The sequence below is a fragment of the Camelus bactrianus genome, chromosome 15 (assembly GCF_048773025.1).
Source record: "Camelus bactrianus isolate YW-2024 breed Bactrian camel chromosome 15, ASM4877302v1, whole genome shotgun sequence".
Classification (NCBI taxonomy): domain Eukaryota; kingdom Metazoa; phylum Chordata; class Mammalia; order Artiodactyla; family Camelidae; genus Camelus; species Camelus bactrianus.
In genome coordinates, this window is record NC_133553.1 from 18,922,377 (window position 1) to 18,941,449 (window position 19,073).

The following is a 19,073-nucleotide window of genomic DNA, read 5'->3' on the forward strand; positions in this document are numbered from 1 at the left end:
GTGTGGGCATCTCGCCCTCCTGTTCATGCCCCCACCTGGGATCAGACTTAACCCCTCACTGGCTCTGGGTTGGCATGTTTACCAGTGGGAGACACTGTTCACTGCCCCTCCTTTCACTGGCCCCGAGCCTCCTCCACGAGGAACCCTCGGTCTGCTCAGCCTTCATCCTCCCTCCCCAGAGGCTCTCAGACACACAGCCACTGGGCGCAGTCTAGCCCGCGGGCCAGGAGGAAGAGTTTTGGCAGAACTATTAAAAAGAGACCAAAGAGCATGGAAAGAAGGCAGATGCCTGCTTCAGAGCCAGGTTGTTCTGTGTTTCGTTAATGAGTCATCAAACCTCATTGACTGAGGCTTATTCAGAAGAAAACACACTTAGCAGGAGCTGTAAAGTCTTCTGCAGTCAGATGCCCGGAACTAGATTACAGCGCTTTTGGTTAGAGAATTATCCTGAGCTGCTTCATTCCACGACTTACACTTTGGATATTTATTTACATTAGTTGGCTTTTTGACTGGTTTTATTTTTGTGAGTAACTCAAGCTTTATCTGTTGAAATCTTACCGGTTAGACGCTGCTGCCTGCTGTTCTGGACGGTTACAGGGCAGTTCGGCACCAACTGGGGCAAACGAAGGGGATTTCATTAGTCGTGTTCAGTGTAATTTAGAGCTGCTCTGCTCTGTCTTTTTAAATTGCCTCTTGACATCAGACCTTTGCTTGTTTTTGCCATAACATGTCCTTTGGTCACCCCACCTCTCAGCTAACGAGTCAGGAGAGACCCCGCTGGACATCGCCAAGCGCCTCAGGCACGAGCACTGTGAGGAGCTGGTGAGTCCCCGGCGTGGACGGCCGATCGGTGGGGGCGGGGAGGCCCTGGGGGTGCTCTCTGAGCCCCGAGGTAGCGTCCTGAGCACATCCCAGTGTCCAAGGGGATGGCTTGCTGAAAGTGTCCTGGGGAGCCTTTAGAGAGGTGACTACCCGCCTGGTAGCGACACTTGGACCCTGAGTCAGTATTTGCTGCTGGGACATGTGGACGTGGCCCTGGCGCTGTCTGGGTGGGTGGAGCAGAGGACCGCCCGCGTCCGGCAGACCTGGGTGTGCGGTGGGGCTCCGTCCTGTGACTTGGGAAAGTCACGCCAACTCTCTGTGCTGTTGCCTTATTTGTGAAGTGGAGTCAGCGGTGCCAGTCTGCCAGGTTGCTGTGGGGGCTGTTGCTGAACTCGGTAAAGCAGGGGGCACATAGTAAGTGCTCAGTGCACAGAACCACCAATAGGCGATGCTGTGGAGCTGCAGGATGAGTAACCGGTGTTACCCTGTCACTGTATGTCCATTAACTCATCTAATCCTGAAAATCACCTTAGGACATTAATTAGGAGGGCCTATTCTTACCCCGTTTTACAAATGAGGAGACAGCTACAGAAGTGCTAAGTAACTTGCCCAAGACTACACAGCGACCATCTGGCTCTGGAGAAAATTAACCCCTAGTGTGCCAAGACACCCATTTATTTAATGGACTAACTTCTCTCCTCTGCGTCTTGAGTGGAGCCAGCTGTCTGCCTTCCTGGAGAAAACAGTCATTCACATCACGTTCCTCAGGGCTTAATTCTCTCGTGCTGGTCAGGAAAGGCGGGGTTATTGCAAGCTTTAGAGCGCAAGCACCCCTGGCCTGCAGGCTGCAGCTTCCCTGCTTACAAGGCTCTAGATGCGAGCTGCTGGGTTTGAGTCTCACGGTTATCTGTGGACTAGGGTAGGTGCTTAACCTGACATGCAGCGAATTAAATAAGCCGACCTTGGACGGGGGCACAGGTTCTCTGCCCGCCCAGCTGCCTCTTGGCCATCTTGGTGGACATCCGCTTTACAAGGCCCAGGATACGAGCAGCATCACTGACAGCCTTTTGTCGTCCTCAGCTGACCCAGGCCTTATCTGGAAGGTTTAATTCCCACGTTCACGTCGAGTATGAGTGGCGGCTGCTCCACGAAGACCTGGACGAAAGCGATGATGACGTGGATGAGAAGCTGCAGGTGGGTCCAGCTTGTGGCCGAGAAGAGTTTTATGATCGGTGTCCTGCAGAGCAGTGTGGGCCTGAGCCTGTCATTAGGGCAGAAAGCTGTTTTGTAGTAAAGGAAATACAGTTTACTTTTTGCTTCCACTGATCGCAGTAGGGTTTTGGTTTTTACCCAGCGCACAACTGCCTCCTGGCTCCCAGCCCTGCAGACAGTACTTTTAAGGAGCATTAATGATGTAACCATAGGCAGCTGCTCACCTTCTGATGAGAAGGAGAGATACAGGAGGGCCATCACTCAGTGGATTTTGGAGGAAGCGCTCTCACTGTGGATGATCTGATAAAGAGCCAGGCTCCGCCGCGATACCACGTTCACTAGTTGACCTTTAAAACTTTCACTGAAATCACCGAATGACCCTTAGAGCCCACTAGGTCCAACTCGTTCCTGTATCAGATAGGGTCATTCAGGCCTCAAGAGAGGAGTTGGCGTGGCCACAGCGAAGCCAGTATTTGGAGACCAACCTGGATCTCTTGCCTCCTCGTCCAGCCTCTTCTCGCGATGCTCTGTCTCGTGCACTTGTGGGTGCGCCTGGAAGGTTGCTGCCTTCACCCAAGTCACAGAGCTTAGAGTCAGACTTGGGCAGACTGACCCCAGAGCCCACACACCTGGCAACTCGCAGCTGTCGGATTAGTGGGAATGCCGTGTGGTGTTTGTATTTTCACTTTAGGACTTTAATCTTCCGATGTGTGCGGAGGATGTCTGATTCTGTATATATGGCATTTCTGAAACCTACTGGACCATCCTGCTTTATGGAGCAGTTAACATCCATACTTACTATTTCTTAGAATAAGAAATTTCTTCACAGAGTTAGCTATAAAATGGCATCAAAGTGAGCAGAGCTAATTTTGTATTTAGACCTGCCTTTAAAAAAGGAGACGGTTTGAAATACCTCTGAAACATTTGCTGCCAGATGAGTGCCTCTTCGTTAAGCACACACCACACTCCCGTGTCTGGGGGCAGTGGTCCCAGTGAGAGCCCGGTGGGGAGTGCAGACTCATCCCCCACCTCCAGTAGGGAGCAGAGGTACGGTCAGTTCACACCGCCATGGGCTTTGTCGGAGTTTGAACTGCGTCCGAGGCACCGCTAGCCGTTGCGCTCTGCGCTGGGCTGGCCGGAGCCTTGACGGTTCGGTGGTCCCATGAGGGGAGGCGGGTGTGACAGCTGACACTGCTACCTGCTCAACTCTGGGCTCTGTGCTGGCAGTTAAAGCTATACCCATTTAACAGATGAGAAGTCAGATCAGCAAAGTTAAGTAATTTGCTCAAGATCACAGCTGTTACAATGAAGCTGACATTTGAAATAGAGTTCAGTCTAATTCACCCACGTCATGACTCCATACACGTGACCTTCCAGTGGAGCCAGGGTCAGCAAACTTGAAAAGCCGAGTAAATAAACACTTTTAGGTTAAATAAACGCTTCAGGCTTGTGGGCCTAAAATATCCTAGTCTTTGTTGCAGCTCCTTGGCTTTGCCAGGGTGTCCTGAAAGCAGCTGTAGACAGTACATAAGTGACCCAGGCTGCTTTCTAATAAAACATTATTTCTAGAAACAGGCCATGGTTCGCTGACCCTGAAGTTAGAGGAATCGTAGGAGTTCCAGTGCCTATGGGAAGACGACTGTGATCGCCCCTGAATTAGGCTTATGGCTGTTGGGGGTCCGTTGCAGCTGGGTGCTCAGAGCAGCTGCGCTGTTTAGTCCTCTGAGAAAGCTTATAAAAGGGGAAATATAGAGCTAGGTTGAGATAACTGACGGTAAAAATGAACTAGATTATATTTTAAATTCTTCACAGAATGGAGAATTGTAAATGTGTGTAAGTCATGGCTTTTTTGAGTGTCTGTGCTTCCATCAAAAGACACAATCAGAGGGAGCTTTGGGTTGTGCGACAGTAAAAGGCAACATGCCCAGGTAGAGATGGCACACCTGAGGGCGTCACTGGTAGCTTGAATGCTGTGACAAGAGGTCAGCGTGTCTGCATCTCATGCAGCTTTGCCCACCACCCCTCCACAGCCCAGTCCCAGTCGGCGGGAAGACCGGCCAGTCAGCTTCTACCAGCTGGGCTCCACCCAGCTGCAGTCCAACGCCGCGTCCCTGGCCAGAGACGCCGCCAGCCTGGCCAAGGACAAACAGAGGAGCTTCGTGCCCAGCATCTTGCAGAATGAGACATATGGAGCCATCCTGAGTGGCAGCCCACCGCCCACCCAGCCTGCAGCCCCTGGCACCGCCAGCGCCCCCCCGCTCCCCCCGCGGAACGTTGCCAAAGGTACTGAGCTGTTTGGACCCCCCCCCAGCCCCAGTGTCCAGCAGCGCATTGGGGTTTTGCTTTGGGGAGTTTGTAATCACTTTGCCCCCAACTAGCTGACATTTGGGCCGGCATCAGAGTGGATTTGTTTGTTTGTTTGTTTTTCATTTGGGGTCTTTGGTACTTCTGCTGTTTGTTTCCTAAATGAACTCCATCAGTCTTAGGATGGAGGTAGAGTGTCTTGACTTCATTCTTGTTCAGGGCAAGGGTGTGGCATCTGTGATTCAGGGGCTCAGGGACTCCGCGAGGGCTGAGATGGGTGGGTCAGCTCCGGCCTCTGGCCCCGGACGTTTTCCTCTGACCTTCTTCCTGGTCCTTTCTCTTTGCTGTGCTGTTCACCCCTCACGCCTTGCTTCGCCTTCATTCTGCCCCTTTTACCTCTCTCTTGTCCGCACTCGGCCGCTTGTCACAGCTGCTGTCATCTCTTCTCTCTGTGATCCCCATGAAGTGAAGGGTAGAGAGATGCTGATTTGGGTGACCTGTGCTCAGGCTGGGTGTGAAAACACAGGCACGCCCTGAGCCCTGCCCGCGCCTCGCCGGAGCCTGCCGCAGCCAATCTGTCACGGCGCAGCGAGTGTCACTCAACAGATGCTCTTTCTAAGAATGGAAGCTGGAGTCCCCCAGAGTTAGGTAATTTGCCAAGCACTGAAGGCCCACTGGTCATTATGTAACTTAAAGGCAGGTCAAGCAAGTAGCCAGGCCAGCTCTGGGCCAGCGCTGCCAGTCAAGGTCAGGGGCCTCCAGGGGCTTCCCGTGGAAGCGGGGCAGGAGCTTCCGCAGGACATGCTGCCCGGGTCCCGCGGCTTCTGCAGGCGGCTGGCAGGCCCCCAGGTCCGTCCCAAGTTGCACTGTGCCCTGGCTGGTCTCTATGGGGGAGCGGTGGTGAGTGCTGCAGGCCGGGCTGCGTGGTGAGCACATCTGCCCCCACATGGGGTCCATGCTTACAGTGCGGCATGGCTGTGCCCCGCCTCCCGCTGCGGCCCTGGGCACATTGCAGACCCTTCCACACAGCTCTGCCCCTGGCACTCAGGGAGGCCCAGAGAAGGCCGGGAGCCTGTTGTCAGGGTCACAGAACCACACCCTTTAGGACAAAACCTGCGCTGCAGGCTGTGGAAGCCAACCCGCTCACCTCCCCGCAGAGCCCATCGCCTCCGCAGCCCGGGCTTGAAGGGAGGGCCCTGAGCACGGGTGGTGGAGGGGATGAGCCCCACAGCTAGGAGGGCCCAGGCGGATGAGGGCAGCACATCTCTGCTGCCTCCTGCCGGCCTCCCGCATCCCCAGGGCGTGAGTTATTCTTGTACGGCTGGAGCTAAATGATTAGGTCATCCCTACCCTTAGTGACTGTGTACCTTGTGAGGAGAGATTTATTTTGCTCTGTTGGGTCATATGAAAGGAAGGAAAACTGTTCACCTTTATTTCTTGCTTTCCTAAAGTCTTAGAATGAGAGGGTGTTGGCTTTTTTCTTCCCGTTTCCTTCTGCCGCTCCCACGGTTAGCTCCGTTTCTTCCTCTGGTGATGGGAATTGCACTTCATCCCTGCCACGGCCCCACAGAGCTCCTTGTTCTCCATCTGGTCCACGCTCGGTCCACGTGGAATCTCCACCCAGTAACTAGAACGGCACCGATGTTGTCCGGCCCTGCGCCGGGGAGGACCTAGTCCGTGGCAGATGTGCGAAGGCTCCCTCCGACCCCAGACCTGCCCTGTGCAGTCATCTCCAGGCCCATCCCGCTGGGTAGGCCATCATAGCCTCAGACTGGGTCACCCCTGTGCCCTGAGCAGAGGCTGCTCACTGAGGAGGAGCTTGGGGCCTGGGGGCAGAGGAGGGATGTGACCAGGGCTGTGCCGTCTCCCCGGTTTGTCCCCTGAATCGACTTCCAGCCAGAAACATTTCTGCAGGAGGTGGAGAGAGAGCCCTTCACCTGACGTCTTTGATTTGCACCCTTCTCTCCACGTGCTCTGTCTGAGGACGGGCGCGCCCCTGTGCAGGGTGGTGGCCCTGTGGGGAGGACTGGAAATGGATAGAGACAGGCAGATGTCCCATTCCTGAGAGCAGCGCTCAGGAGGGTCACTGTGGTTATCATTTCCCTCTTCAAGTGGTATTTTTGAGAAAGAAAATCTGTAAGATTCAGAAAACCAGCTGGGAATTCTCCCAAACATCATTGGTTCAGTGTGTATAGGTATCTGTCTTGCAGATACCAGAAACAAAAATTTTAAAAATCAGTGTTCTGTTTGTGGTCTTACTGCTATTGTAGAAGGGTCATGTGTACCATTTTACAGGGGAGAGGATCAATAATGCAGTGTTCTGTTTCTGTTTTTTGTTCTGTGCGCGTGCATGTGTGCATGCCTTTGTGTGCGTGCGTGTGCAGTTCAGCCAGCCTCCTCAGCTAACGCCCTGTGGAAGACAAACTCTGTAAGTGTGGACGGTGTAAGCAGGCAGCGATCTTCGTCAGATCCGCCAGCTGTCCATCCACCGCTGCCCCCTCTCCGCGTGACATCTACCAGTACGTTTTTTTTCCTTTTTCCTTTCTTGCCATTGGGCTTTGTAGATTGGATGGCTGGGGGGTCTTCTGGCAGCCACATGGGAGAGAGCCTCGGGCCAGGTGCCCAGCGCCACTTGGAGGCCTGTGGCCGCCGCCTCCTCCCCAGCCACAAACTCCTGTCTGTGCCGCACCCACCAGGGGGCCTGCTCACTCTCGCCCTCTGTCTTCCAAGCACTTCAGCAACATTTCTTTCACACATTGTCTGGGGCTTCCTTTCCTTTGGCTGTTCGGTGGTTCTCAGTATTTGGGCACCCTCCTGTGGATTGTAGTCTGGTTGGTGTCCCCCTTCAGCGTCTGTATGTGGGTGAGTGTCCCAGCACCCAGGGGAGGGTCGGGGGAGGGGCTTCATTCCAGCGGCCGAGCAGGGGTGTCGGCTGGACCAGAGGGTGAGCCCTGGGTGCTGCGTCTCCTTCCTGCTCCGCATCGGCCGTAGGAGGGAGGGGCTCCAGCATCTCTGGGGTTGCGTGGAGGGCACTGAGGGTTTCCCTGGGCTTTCCCTGGCTTCCTCGACCTAAGCTGAGGTGAAAGAAGCCAGCCCTAGCCACAGTAAGTGCGCTGGCGGCAGAGCAGGAAGCTGTGTCTGGGAGGGTTTTCCAGAGGGGGCATCAGCTCAGGCACACCCAAGTCAGACGGCAGGGGGGCACCTGGCAGGTCTCAGAAGCCCACTTTCCTGCCTCTCAGTCTGGCCTCCCTGGGGCTGTAGATCTGCAAGCAAGAGTGCCTTTTGACTTTTTCTCTAAAATAGAAAAAGGAAACAAGGATGAAAAAAGAGACTAAACTGGACCCCGCCTTGGTCAGCCAGTGCTGTCCCAGGAGAGGGGGGCTGCTCGCCCTAGGTGTCCACATCCAGTCCAGAGCCTGAGGCAGGCTGCCGCTCAACACGGACCACGAGATACTAATGCTGGACACTCCGGGAGCGCACTGATGCTTCTCGGGGAGAGCAGAGGAAGGATGCGTGGGCTTGAGGCCCAGCTCGGTGTCTTACCAGCTCTGCGCCCTTGGTGAAGCCTCAGCCTCCTCACCTGTAAAATGTAGAGAATAAGAAACTTTTCACTCTCACGAGTTGGGAGCCTTTACAGAGTTATTGACCCGTTGGCAGCCGGGATGTGGGGCGCCCAGGGACAGGATGGGCAGCAGACCTGGCCCGGGGCTCCTGCAGGTCTCCGGGAGAGCAGAAAACCGGTTCACCTCCCCACAAGGGATGCCAGCTGAGAAAATTCTCACAAGCTCATAAAAGCATTTTAATCCTAACTTGAGGCTCGGAAGGCCTTCCTGCCCATACTGTTTTCTGAAAAATCTTCCATGAAAGTAGGTTTTTTTCCTTAGGAAATAGCAAAAGGAAAAAGGAAGCCTTTGTCGGAAGAGCCTCCGGTGAGAAGGCTGGGAATGGGACGCCTGGGGCTGACCCTGTGTTTCTCTCTCCTTTTCTCTCTCCTCAGATCCCCTGGCTCCCACGCCACCCCCTCCGGTAGCCAAGACGCCCAGCGTGCTGGAGGCCCTGAGCCAGCAGAGCAAGCCGGCCCAGCCCGGGCTCCCACCCGGCAAAGCCCCGCCGCCCCTGCCGCCCAGCCGCCTCCCTCAGAAGAGGCCGGCCCCCGGGTAACCGCCTCTCCTCTATGTCCTCTCGGGGCCTGGCCAAGTCAGCCATCCTTGCTGCTTGCGTTCAGGGAGCTTCCAAGTGGCCGCAGCCCCTTCGCTTCACCTGCTGAGGTTTCTCTGAATGTTTGAAATCGCCAGTGTTTCTACTACTGTGAGGCTTGAGGTCAAGTGTTACATAACTAATTCATCAGGCTTCAGGTGTCTTAAAAATCATTTATCAAGAATGTTTAAACTGTAAATACTTCATAGCAATGTGTGTCTTACAGCCACGTGATGAATTTAGATTTCTGTTTAGTACAGACACTTCGATTTGGGGAGTTAAAGTCCTCAAGACACGAGGCCTGTAGGTCTTGTTTGTTGCTCACTCACAGGGTTCTTTTGAATATGAGGACCCTCTACAGTGTGGGGCATGTATTTCCTACAAACAAGTACGTTCTCCTCCAGAAACACAGTACAACCAAAATCAGGAAATTAACATGGACACTACTTTCCAAAACTCAGACTGCATTCAAGCTTTGCCACTTGTCCAAATAATGTCTTTTACTGCAAGGGGATCCAGTCATGGATGTCGGGCTATGGACCCCTGTGGTGGAAAAATGGTTCCTTTTAGTGGAAAGGATATTTAGAAGCCAGGATCTGGGTGCTTAGTGTCTTCATTGCTATTGCAGTGTCACTGGTCCCAGGCAGGCCCTCTGAGTGGTCAGAACTAGTGACACACACACACACACGCATATATACGTGTATATCCATGTGTGTATATATATATATAAATACATTTATCTCTGTATTTCTATCTATATTGAAATCCATGCGTTCACACTGTCTCCAATTTCAGTTCTAATAACAAACACACCAAAATTTACTGACACAAGACATAACCATTTTGTTATGCTCAGGGACAGTCTCAGCAGTTTGGATCCGCACGGAGGGTGGGGAGCGGGGATAGCTTGTCTTCACGCTACAACATCCGGGCCTCTAGCTGAAAAGACACACGGGCTAGGGATGGGTCGACACAAAGTGCCTCATCAGCTGAAGGCAGGCAGTGTCATGAGGTGTCTCTGGTCCGCACGTCTACTGCTTGGTGCTGGCTGTCAGCTGGGACCCCAGCTGGGGCTGCTGCCTGGATACTTACATGTAACGGTCTCTCCATGCAGGGAGGGCTTCCTCACATCCTGGTGGCTGTGCCCAAGAACGTGTCCTGGAACCTGGCAGGACATCACTTCCATTTTAATGTTACTGGTCAACGGTGGCAGAGCCCAGACTCTGTTCGGATTGGGGGCAGTGGAGTGGCACAGGGTGGTCATAGATTCCAGCTCTCAGTAAAGAGTTTGGGGAGTGTTTTAAAAGAACTACAAGGTTCATTCTAATGTCCTCCCTTTCTGTATTTGTTACTCCCTTTTCAATGGTGAGAAATCTGGCCCCCAAGTTTACTTACTTGATCCCACGCTTATGAATTACCAAATTTCCCATCTCCTCCTCCCCCTTTGTGCGGAAGCCTCCTCTCCCCTGCAGGCTTCCCCTCATGGACGCCTCCTGCCCCTGCTCAGGCTCTGACTCCCCAGAGGGATCTTTTTCCATCCCCACCATCAAGCAGATAATGGGAGCCTTTCAGGATATAAACTACATCCTGCAGTTCTGAGAAATTTCATTGATTTTTTAAAAATGAGTTAACATCTGTTTTATTTTAGTTTTTTTTTTTCTGTCCTCACTTTTAATATTATTATTCAGATGTCAGATCTCGGCCTTTCCTCTACGTGTCCTCTTTTCTCTTTATTAGAGTAAGTTAACTGCTCTCACAGGCTCCCCCAGATCTCAGTGATTTAACGTATGGAGTTGACTTCTTGCCCACATGAAATTGTCCGTATTTTTGCTTGTACAGCAATCCCAAGAGGTGAGTCAGAGGCCCAGACCCCTTCATCTTCTGACTCCCCCATCTTTATCCCCTGGAGGCCCGGAGTTACTTCCCTAGGGAGAGAGAAACTCTGAAGGCTTGCTAACCTCCGAGGCCTGAGTGATGCGCAGGCTCCTTTAGCCAGAGCCAGTCCCATGGCCCCATCTAGAGGCGGGGGCTGGGAGTGCAGCTCTGCGCTGTGGAGGGGCCAGCTCTTGTCCACCTTCTAGTTTCCATTTCTGCCTTGTTTGCTTGCTTTTACAATCTAGGTTCTGGGAGATTTTTCTCAACTTTATCTTCCAGTTGTTTTATTGACTTTTTTGTTTCCACTATCATATATTGTTTAAGTTAATACACTATTTGTTTCCTGGACTTATTAACTTTCTTCTCAGACTATTAATGATGGGGGAATGTTTATTTTAGCTTTTGTTTCTCTGCGGAATTTGTTTCTTCCACATTCTTTTCTCTTTGTTTTGACTTCTGTTACATTAGAGGCTTTTCCCTGTAAATGTGTTTCCTGCCCCTGAGTTGCTACTTGAGCTGAGGCATTAGACTGAGTGACAGTCTGCACCCTTATGCACAGAGCTGCCGGTGTGGGTCTCAGCATGTGGGGCCCTCACTGGCCTTTTTGTTAGGGGACCCTCATTTGGGGCCTTTTTCTTTCACACCTCAGGTTCCTGCGAGAACAGCCTTCTACTCTCTGGCCTGAAGGGAGCAGAGTTTATGGGAGTTGAATACAGAAATAAAGATAAGCTTTTACTTAGTCCCTCAGGTTTTTAAAAGATGCTCCCGCCCCTGGCATCCCTCTGTCCAGACGCCCTCTGTCCAGACGCCCTCTGTGCTGCCCTCTCTGAAGATGGAGGCTCCTGGTCTTCAGTGGGGTTGAGAGTGGGAGGTGCTAGGCTACTCAGAGTTGGGGCGGGAATCCAGGGACCCAGTACTCCCTCGGCAGATTCTGGCCAATCCTTGCGTTTAAGCCCTTCCCTCCCTCCCTCCCACTCCCAGAGGCTTATGAGCTTGGGGGCTTGAAGGCACCAGCGGGGATCCTTCAGGGCCTTCCTTGCTGCCGTGGGGGCTCCTTCAGATGAACGAGGAGGGTTAGGATTTGCGCCCCCCCCCCCCCCCCCCCGTTCTCAGCTTCCAGATTTTTGTTTCCTCTTAGTTCTCTTTGTTCGGTGCAGCTTAAATTATTTTTAATCCTTTTGCTTGGGAGAAAGTGGAAGTAAATGTATTTCAGCTGCTGTTTTTAACCAGGAGGCTCTCAGAACTGTTCTAAGTGCTGCTTTGCAAGATCCCGCTCTGAAGCATAGCGTTCAAGTCCTTGCCCTCCTGTGCTCACGGCGCGGTGAAACCTCCCAGGCCGTGAGGAGCGCGCTCTCAGGTCCGCGCTACACGCCGCAGGTCCCGCTGCCCTGAGCGCCTGTGTTTGCACCGCGCCCTGCTTCAACTTTCTTCTCTCTTCCCTTGGAGCACCCTCAGATTTGCTCTTTCCAAGCTGCTGTTCTTTAAGAGACCAAATCCTGTGTGGAAGTTCTAGATGAGAACCTGACCACAGCCACGGTCTCGGGGCCCTGAGGTCCCCAGGGGCGGCTGCACAGGCAAGGACTCGGGCACGTTCTGTCCAGTTGCTCTGAGGCCGCTCGCTGCTTCCCTGGTTCTCGGGCGTGTCCTCGCGGGGCTCTGGCACAGTTGTACTTGCTTCCCTGTTTCATGGGCTCACTTTCTCTCATGTCATCTGACGGAAAGGAAAGGTGGGGAGGGGTGATGCTAGGGCACCCCAAGTACGTTGGGGTGGGTGGAGTCACGTCGCCACTGCCCAGTGGTTCTGTTCTTAAAGGACTTGCACTAGAGTGTCCTCTTTCCAAAGGGAGCACTTACCTCCTCAGTTCATCCTGGGTGTGAATCTGGACTTAGAGCAGGAGGCGGCAAGCTATGCCCGAGGCCAGGCCACAGTGCCTCGGTCCAGCGCGCTGCCAGTTCATGTGTGGCCCACGGGCTTAGCTGTTTTTTCAATGGTTGAAAAAAACTAAAAGAAGAATGTATTATGACACATGAACATTATATGAAATTCCGATTTCGGTGCCCATAAACAAAAGTTAGGGTCTGTAGCCACACAGTGTGTCCCGCATCATCTGTGGCTGCTCCCGTGCTGTGGTGGCAGCATTGAATAGTCGTGACAGGGACCTTGTAACCCACAAACCCTAAAACACTTATTCTCTGGCCATCTACAGAAAAGGCTTGCTGACCATTGTCTCAAGGGTCAAGCCTTCCCTGTGGGCATTTTGTAGTTGGGGAGATGACAAAGGATCCGCAGGCTCAGCATGATTTCTGTCTTGATGTTGATGGAAAGCAAATGGTGGGACAGGTCAGACTGGTGGGGCCTTCGCTTGTTTTGCCTTTTTTAGTTCCTTGAAAACATGAGCAAAAGTAGTGTTGTTTCCATCTCCATTCTGTGGCTGCAGCACCACGGCCTAGGCAGGGCTCCTTTGGGCAAAGAAGGAAGCATCAGACAGAGCGGGCCTGCAACAGAAGGGCCTTTCATCCCTCACTGGTCCCCTATCCGCCTCTTCTGCCCTCCAGCCCCTTCCCGTCCCGTGTCAAGCCCTGATTGCCTGGCTCCGTGCAGAGAACTGGAGATAGGGGTCCTTTCTCAGCTCATCACAGTTACTCTGTCACTTGTCCTTATTCTGAGAGTTGGCAGGGCTAGTGTCACACCTTTTGCAGATGAAAATGGTGACTCACAGAAACCAGTTCATCCAGACCCACCTGGCAAGTCAGAGTTCATAGACCCCTGTCTGCCAGCCCTGGGAGCTGGTTCCCTTCCATATGTCTGCGGCCTTGGGACGTGTCGGGTCCGAGGGCTCATAGCGGGGCCTGAGCTACGCTGAGTCACGTCTGTTACAGGCACCAGGGTCACAGAGTCCAGAAGTATGGATGACGCCGGCCAGCGGTGCCTGGATGGGTCCTAGTAGAGCCCCCGGGGCCCTGGGTCTGAGAAGCCCCGCCCTGATGCAGGAAGAGACCAAGTCCCCGCTGGGAGGGGACTGACCCGGTTGGTGCCCAGGTTCCAGCCCCAGACCCAGGTCATTGGCAGCAGGCCCACATGGGACAGGAGAGCTTTGGGACGATCCTGGTTTTGGAATCGAGAACCTTGGATCTAGAACTGTCCTCTGAGCCTCTCATTCTTCCTTTTTCCAAAAATGGAGATAGTTGAATGACAGTTGATAAAATCAGCCCACCTGTTTTCAACTTGAACATAGACAACTCCTTCAGAAAAAGGGAGGGAGGTGGGGCGGTAACGTGCCTTTCAGGCCTCAGGTACCAGTAAATCTGTTTTCCTCTTTGCAGGCCTGACAAGTCAACCCCACTGAGCAACAAAGGCCAGCCGAGAGGACCTGGTAATTATGTGAAAGGGGGCTAATCTCTGCTTGGGCCGTGGGGATGGGGTGGGGGTGTTTCCAGGTGGGGCCAGCCCCACATCAGGCCCAGCTGTCCTGCATCAGCAGCCACCCGCCCTGCACACAGCCTCTCACGCCCCTGCCCCCGGGCTGCTCTGCACCCTTCCCTCGCTCCCGTCCCCTTCTGCCACGATAGGGGACGGGCGGGGGACCCCGGCGGGACCTGGAGGGGGCAGCACCCCCCTTCCGCTGTGACACCGCCGGCCTGCCCGCTCTGCAGAGGTTACAGGCAGGGACAAGGGTCTTTGGTCTTCGAGGGACTTTTCCCTCAACAATTAGAAAATCTCAGGAAACTTGCCTTTTGGCCCTCAAGCCGCGGATCTCTCTGGAACAGAAGCTCTGGGTCCTCTGTCCAACGCCGTGGTCATGCAGCCCCCAGCGCCCATGCCCAGGAAGTCACAGACTGTAAGTGGACGAGCCCCTTCTTTGTGCCTCTCTGCTCTGGCCAGGAGTGTGTGGGTTATTCTCTGAGGGCTCAGGGAAGCAGTCTTGCCCTCTTACCCTGGATCGGGGTTGGGGGGCGCGTCTTCCTGGGTGCCTGGTCCTTTGGATCCGGGAGGATGCAACCTAGAGCTCACCAGCCGCTGGACCGGGCCCTCCACGCTCCAGGACAGACCCCATGTGCACGCCAGGCACTGGGCCGCCTCATTCCCAGCTCTCCTCACTCGACTGGCCTCCTCCTGAAGTCCCCCTGCCCCTGCGCCACACCGAACCGCCCCTGGACACCTGTGGGCTCCCCGGCCTGCAGGCAGGCCCTCAGTACCAGTCAGTTCTCTCCCCGGGAGCAGGCGCCTCCCCGCACACTAAGGTCTGACCCCTCTTCTCTTGACGCAGACCAAGCTGAAGCCAAAGCGGGTCAAAGCCCTCTACAACTGCGTGGCCGACAATCCGGACGAGCTGACGTTCTCCGAGGGGGATGTGATCATCGTGGATGGGGAGGAGGACCAGGAGTGGTGGGTGAGTCGGGGCTTGGAGGTCTATGCCCAGATCCAGCCCGCTCTGCCCGGACGGGCCTCAGGCGTCCTTTCCGTGCACCCCCACTTCTGAGTGGGCCTGACTGATCCCCCAGTGGGATCCCCACCAGGGTGGGCAGACCACATAGGCTGCAGTTTCCGGAGCGCACGTGAAGGTTTGCAGTGAAGCCTGGAGTTTCTCGGTGGCACTGTCCTCCGGCGTGGGCCGGTCTGGAGGAGTGAGGCGGGTGGAAAGAGCTGACCTGGGGGCAGTCGCTGGATGTCAGGCTTGGTCCTGAGACATGCCGTGGCACCTCCCCTGGTGACCCCGAGAGCCCAGACCCGCCCAAGGTCAGGCTGGGTGGCCTTGGCGAGTTGCTGACATGGCTAAGCCTTACCGCCTCGCCCAAGAAAGGGAGGTCATGGCCTGTTGTAGCGATGACCCGGAGGCCCGGGTGAGAGGCGGCCGTTATCAGGTGGGGCGATGATTCAGCAGCTCCCACGCGTGTGCCTCCGGCAGTGTCTGCCACATGGGGGATGCTGATGACCCAGCTCTGGGGGTGGAGCTGAGGTAGCAGATGGTTCCCGGTTGTCAGCAGGACGCAGACAGGGCTGTTAGAAACAGCTCCGCATTGAATGTGAGGAGTGTTGGCCAGTACCCCTAGCAGAGGTCCTGCCTGTGGGAACTGTCGCCTGCAGGGCTTTTGTGAACAAACTCGGCCTGGCACCGAAGCCTCTGGATTCAGGGTCTTCCTGTTGCCTCTCCCCACTTGAGGGATTCAGGTGTCTGTCGGTGCAGAGTTCCTTCCTCCGTCAGCCTTGCTCCTTCCAGCACCATCAGTGCTGCAGGCAGCACACGGCCCGGTTCCAGCCCCTGCCTGACTCCCGCCCTCCCTGCCTGCTGCCCGCAAACCCCTGAGACCTGAGGCAGGTCTGGCTTCACACTCGTGTGTGATCCACCCAAGGATGGCCTCCAGCCTGACCACAGGTTTAGCCATCTGGAAAATACACGTTCATTTCAAAAACTGAAAAATACAGAAAGCTATAAAGAAGAAAGGAAATACTGCCTGTAATCTTAAGGGTTCTCCTCCCCACACACACAAAAACACTATTTAAGTTGTGGTGATTTTCTTTTAGCTTTTTATTTGCCTACTTAATTGACACTGAGATCAGATTGATGTGTAGCTTTTATAATTTACCCAGCACAAAGGAAATAGATTTATTGAAATCTTCCATAAATGCTTGACTGCATTTAAATAGGGCCAAATCATGTTTGTCACTAAGTGACTTTGCAGCTTACAAACTTCTGACACTCAGTTTCTTCATTAAAAAAAAAAAGTAGGGTGGGGCAGTGGTCAGCTCCTGTCTTGTCTGCCCTTCAAGACCGCCAGGACTGTGGTAGGTGCCCTGTCCCCACACTGACCCCCCTCTAATACGTAGGTCACAGTGTTTGGTACATGAGTGAAAGAAAAGAGGAAGACAGTTTAGATGTTTTACCCAAATAATTCTTTCCAGAAAAGATTCTTACCAAGAGATCTTTTCTTTTTTTTCTCCAAATGCTATAGTACCCTTCAGAGTTTCCAACATTTGGAATTTTTATAACAACCTAAACTTTTATTCATTTCAGATTGGTCACATTGATGGAGATCCTGGTCGCAAAGGAGCATTTCCCGTGTCATTTGTGCACTTTATTGCTGACTAAATTGCTACTGAACAAAAACACTTCTTTTAAAAGTCATGTCCTGTTTCGTTATTGGTACCAAAACTCTTGCCAGATAACCAGTTCCATGAATTGTACGGTAGCCCACTTTCTCTAATGCCACTGTTCTGTTTTAAAAACTCAAAGGCAATTTATATATATCAATGAATTGTTTTTATAATTTGTGTTTTTCATGAAACATTGCTATACTTTTATTAGGAAAAACGGAATTTCCTACAAGGTGAACTGAAAAGTTGTTTTAACTACATAATCAAGATCCTTGAATCTACAGAATTAGCCGAACCTAAAAATGTTTTGAGTGTTGGGAAGAAATTTGCACTCTTCCTGAAGTCAGTGACCTTTAGCACAGTTACTCTTTAGAGGAAGCCTGTCGCTTTAGAAGTCCACAGCCAGCCTGGACTTTCTAGACAAAATGCTTCGGTTCACCTTTAAAGACTTTTTCTAAAAAGATACCTTCCAAGATTTCTTTTGAAGAAATCCACCCAGTGTTTATTTAAAGCAACTTGGAAGTTTCTCCGTAAGCATTGTACTTTCCAGCCCTAATGTGCGAGGCGGCAGCTTTCATTGTGTTCTGCATGTGTGTAACCGCCGTGAACAATCCTGCTCAGCCTGACTACGGATGGTTTGTTACAGCCCATGTCATAGCAGTTAACTCAGCTCTAGATGATGGAACCAAACTTCCTGAATCTGGTGAAAAACTAAGGATGATGGATTGCAAAACAGTTCTTTAAACTAGTTGATATGCTTTAGATGTTTTGGAATTTGCCTTCTTGATCTTCCCCCGTCACACAGAGTACCGTGGCGCAGACCCCCGCCCCACCTCACCCCGTATTACCACCTACTTGCTGTTTCCTACTGAGTGTACCACTGCCTTCCCTTCTAGCTCAAGAGAATGTTTACTCAATTTAGTGTCTTGTATTTATATAATATACCAACAGGAATGGTAGTTACACTGTCTTGAAATTTAATCTGTCCATTTGTTTGTAATCAAGAGCATATCAGAAATCTGTAGGTCCCAGGTAATAAAATACTCCCAGACGTCCCAGTTTAACTATTGAAGTCCATCATACCATTCTGAACTGAAGCTACTGGGGGTGGGGGGATTAGGTTGTATATGCTAAAATCAAAATTCATTAGTTTAATGAACTTGACTATCATACCTGTTTAGTAATTGTGAGCATAAGGTTCGTAGTAGGAATATCGGCAGTTTTGGCACTCTGAGAATAAGTAGGCATGTAACGCCTACTTAGGTTTTTACCAAAAGAAAAAGAGTAAATTTAAGAGGCTTGGAAAGCAAGGCAACGATGCTTTTATTGCATTTGTTACGATGGTACCTTTGATTGAAGCAGCCTGTCTTTATTACGCAAGACTCTTGCAAGTGTAGAGCTTTTTTTTTTTTTTTAATTTTGCATTGTATTTTTTTATTATTATTATAAAGGAAGACAACAAACTGGAATGTTTTATGATGTCGTATGGCAACTGCGTTTTTTGCCTTTCAAAGTTTCGGGTAAAAATCTGTTAGATCTGTAATTAAAGTCTTTTTTAAAAGCACTACATCTGTTTTCACTGATTGTTAATTTCTGTTTTGAACCTTTCATTTAGTTAATTCTCTCATAGATTTAAGAAAGTAAACAGATGTATTTTGCACAGTGCACTTCCTATGTGTATTTTAACACAGTCCTCCACTCTGTACCTTACAATCAGCCTTTGGACTACTTGGTGCCAGCTTAAATAAGGAATTAAAGTTGATTTATATCAACATTTGAACACCAGTCCCAAATGAATCTGTCAGGTTCACTGGTACATAAATATCTAGGAAATACTTTTCCAGTCTACAGTTTGTGGTGCTATTGTGCAGTAATTAATAAATATTACTCGTCAGAGGAGAGATTATATTAACTTCCCTGCTAATATCCTTTCTTAGTTATTTGCTCTGTGCAAATTCAACGAAAAGCAACTGAGAGGAAGGAAAACATTGTAGATACCTATTTATATTTAAAGTTACGTTTCACGGACTTAGCTGCAGGATGCCGGCACTGTGTGTGCCATGTTCCATCAGTTCTGACTTCAAGGGATGGCGACTCAGAAATGTGTCCACAGACTTAACAGTTACTGTGTGACGCTGAGGGGTGGATAACACAACATGCAGCTTGGAGTGACGCTAGTCGAGATGTATGATATTCAGTTCATTCACCTGATCACTGGCCTAGCTGCAGCGCAACTGTATATATTGTGTAACCTGATCCATTCTTACTGTCATTGTCCTGATGCAGTGACTTATAATTCGAGCATGTTGAATACATCTACCCTTCTTGTTAACTAGTCATTTGACTGGAAAAAATAAAATACTTTTAAATGGATGTAGTGTGTTTGGTGTTTTTAATCTTTCGTAAAGCACTGGATATAAAAACAGTCCTTTAAAAAAATACACTGGCCTTCTGTACATGAGATTCGTTAAATACTGTGACTTTTTTTTTAAATGGGAAAAGGCTAAACTTTATTCTTATAAACTTAAAACACAAAAATAGAATATACTACAATAGAAAAGAAAAAAAT

At 51.5% G+C, this 19,073-nt stretch overlaps 1 protein-coding gene across 4 annotated transcripts in view; it reads left to right on the forward strand.

Moving 5' to 3' along the window:
- ASAP2 (ArfGAP with SH3 domain, ankyrin repeat and PH domain 2) overlaps positions 1–18,877 on the forward strand; it is a 148,608-nt gene extending 129,731 nt beyond the window's left edge. For 2 of the 4 annotated variants that reach the window (XM_074341632.1, XM_074341631.1), the window contains exons 20-28: positions 755–822; positions 1,903–2,016; positions 4,065–4,317; positions 6,723–6,857; positions 8,336–8,495; positions 13,735–13,784; positions 14,158–14,249; positions 14,679–14,801; positions 16,425–18,877. In XM_074341632.1, coding sequence (XP_074197733.1) covers positions 755–822; positions 1,903–2,016; positions 4,065–4,317; positions 6,723–6,857; positions 8,336–8,495; positions 13,735–13,784; positions 14,158–14,249; positions 14,679–14,801; positions 16,425–16,499 — 1,070 coding nt within the window. In that variant the 3' untranslated portion in view covers positions 16,500–18,877. The remainder of the gene's footprint in view (positions 1–754; positions 823–1,902; positions 2,017–4,064; positions 4,318–6,722; positions 6,858–8,335; positions 8,496–13,734; positions 13,785–14,157; positions 14,250–14,678; positions 14,802–16,424) is intronic. The other 2 variants (XM_074341634.1, XM_074341633.1) reach the window with 1 other exon arrangement.
- Positions 18,878–19,073: the final 196 nt, after the last annotated feature.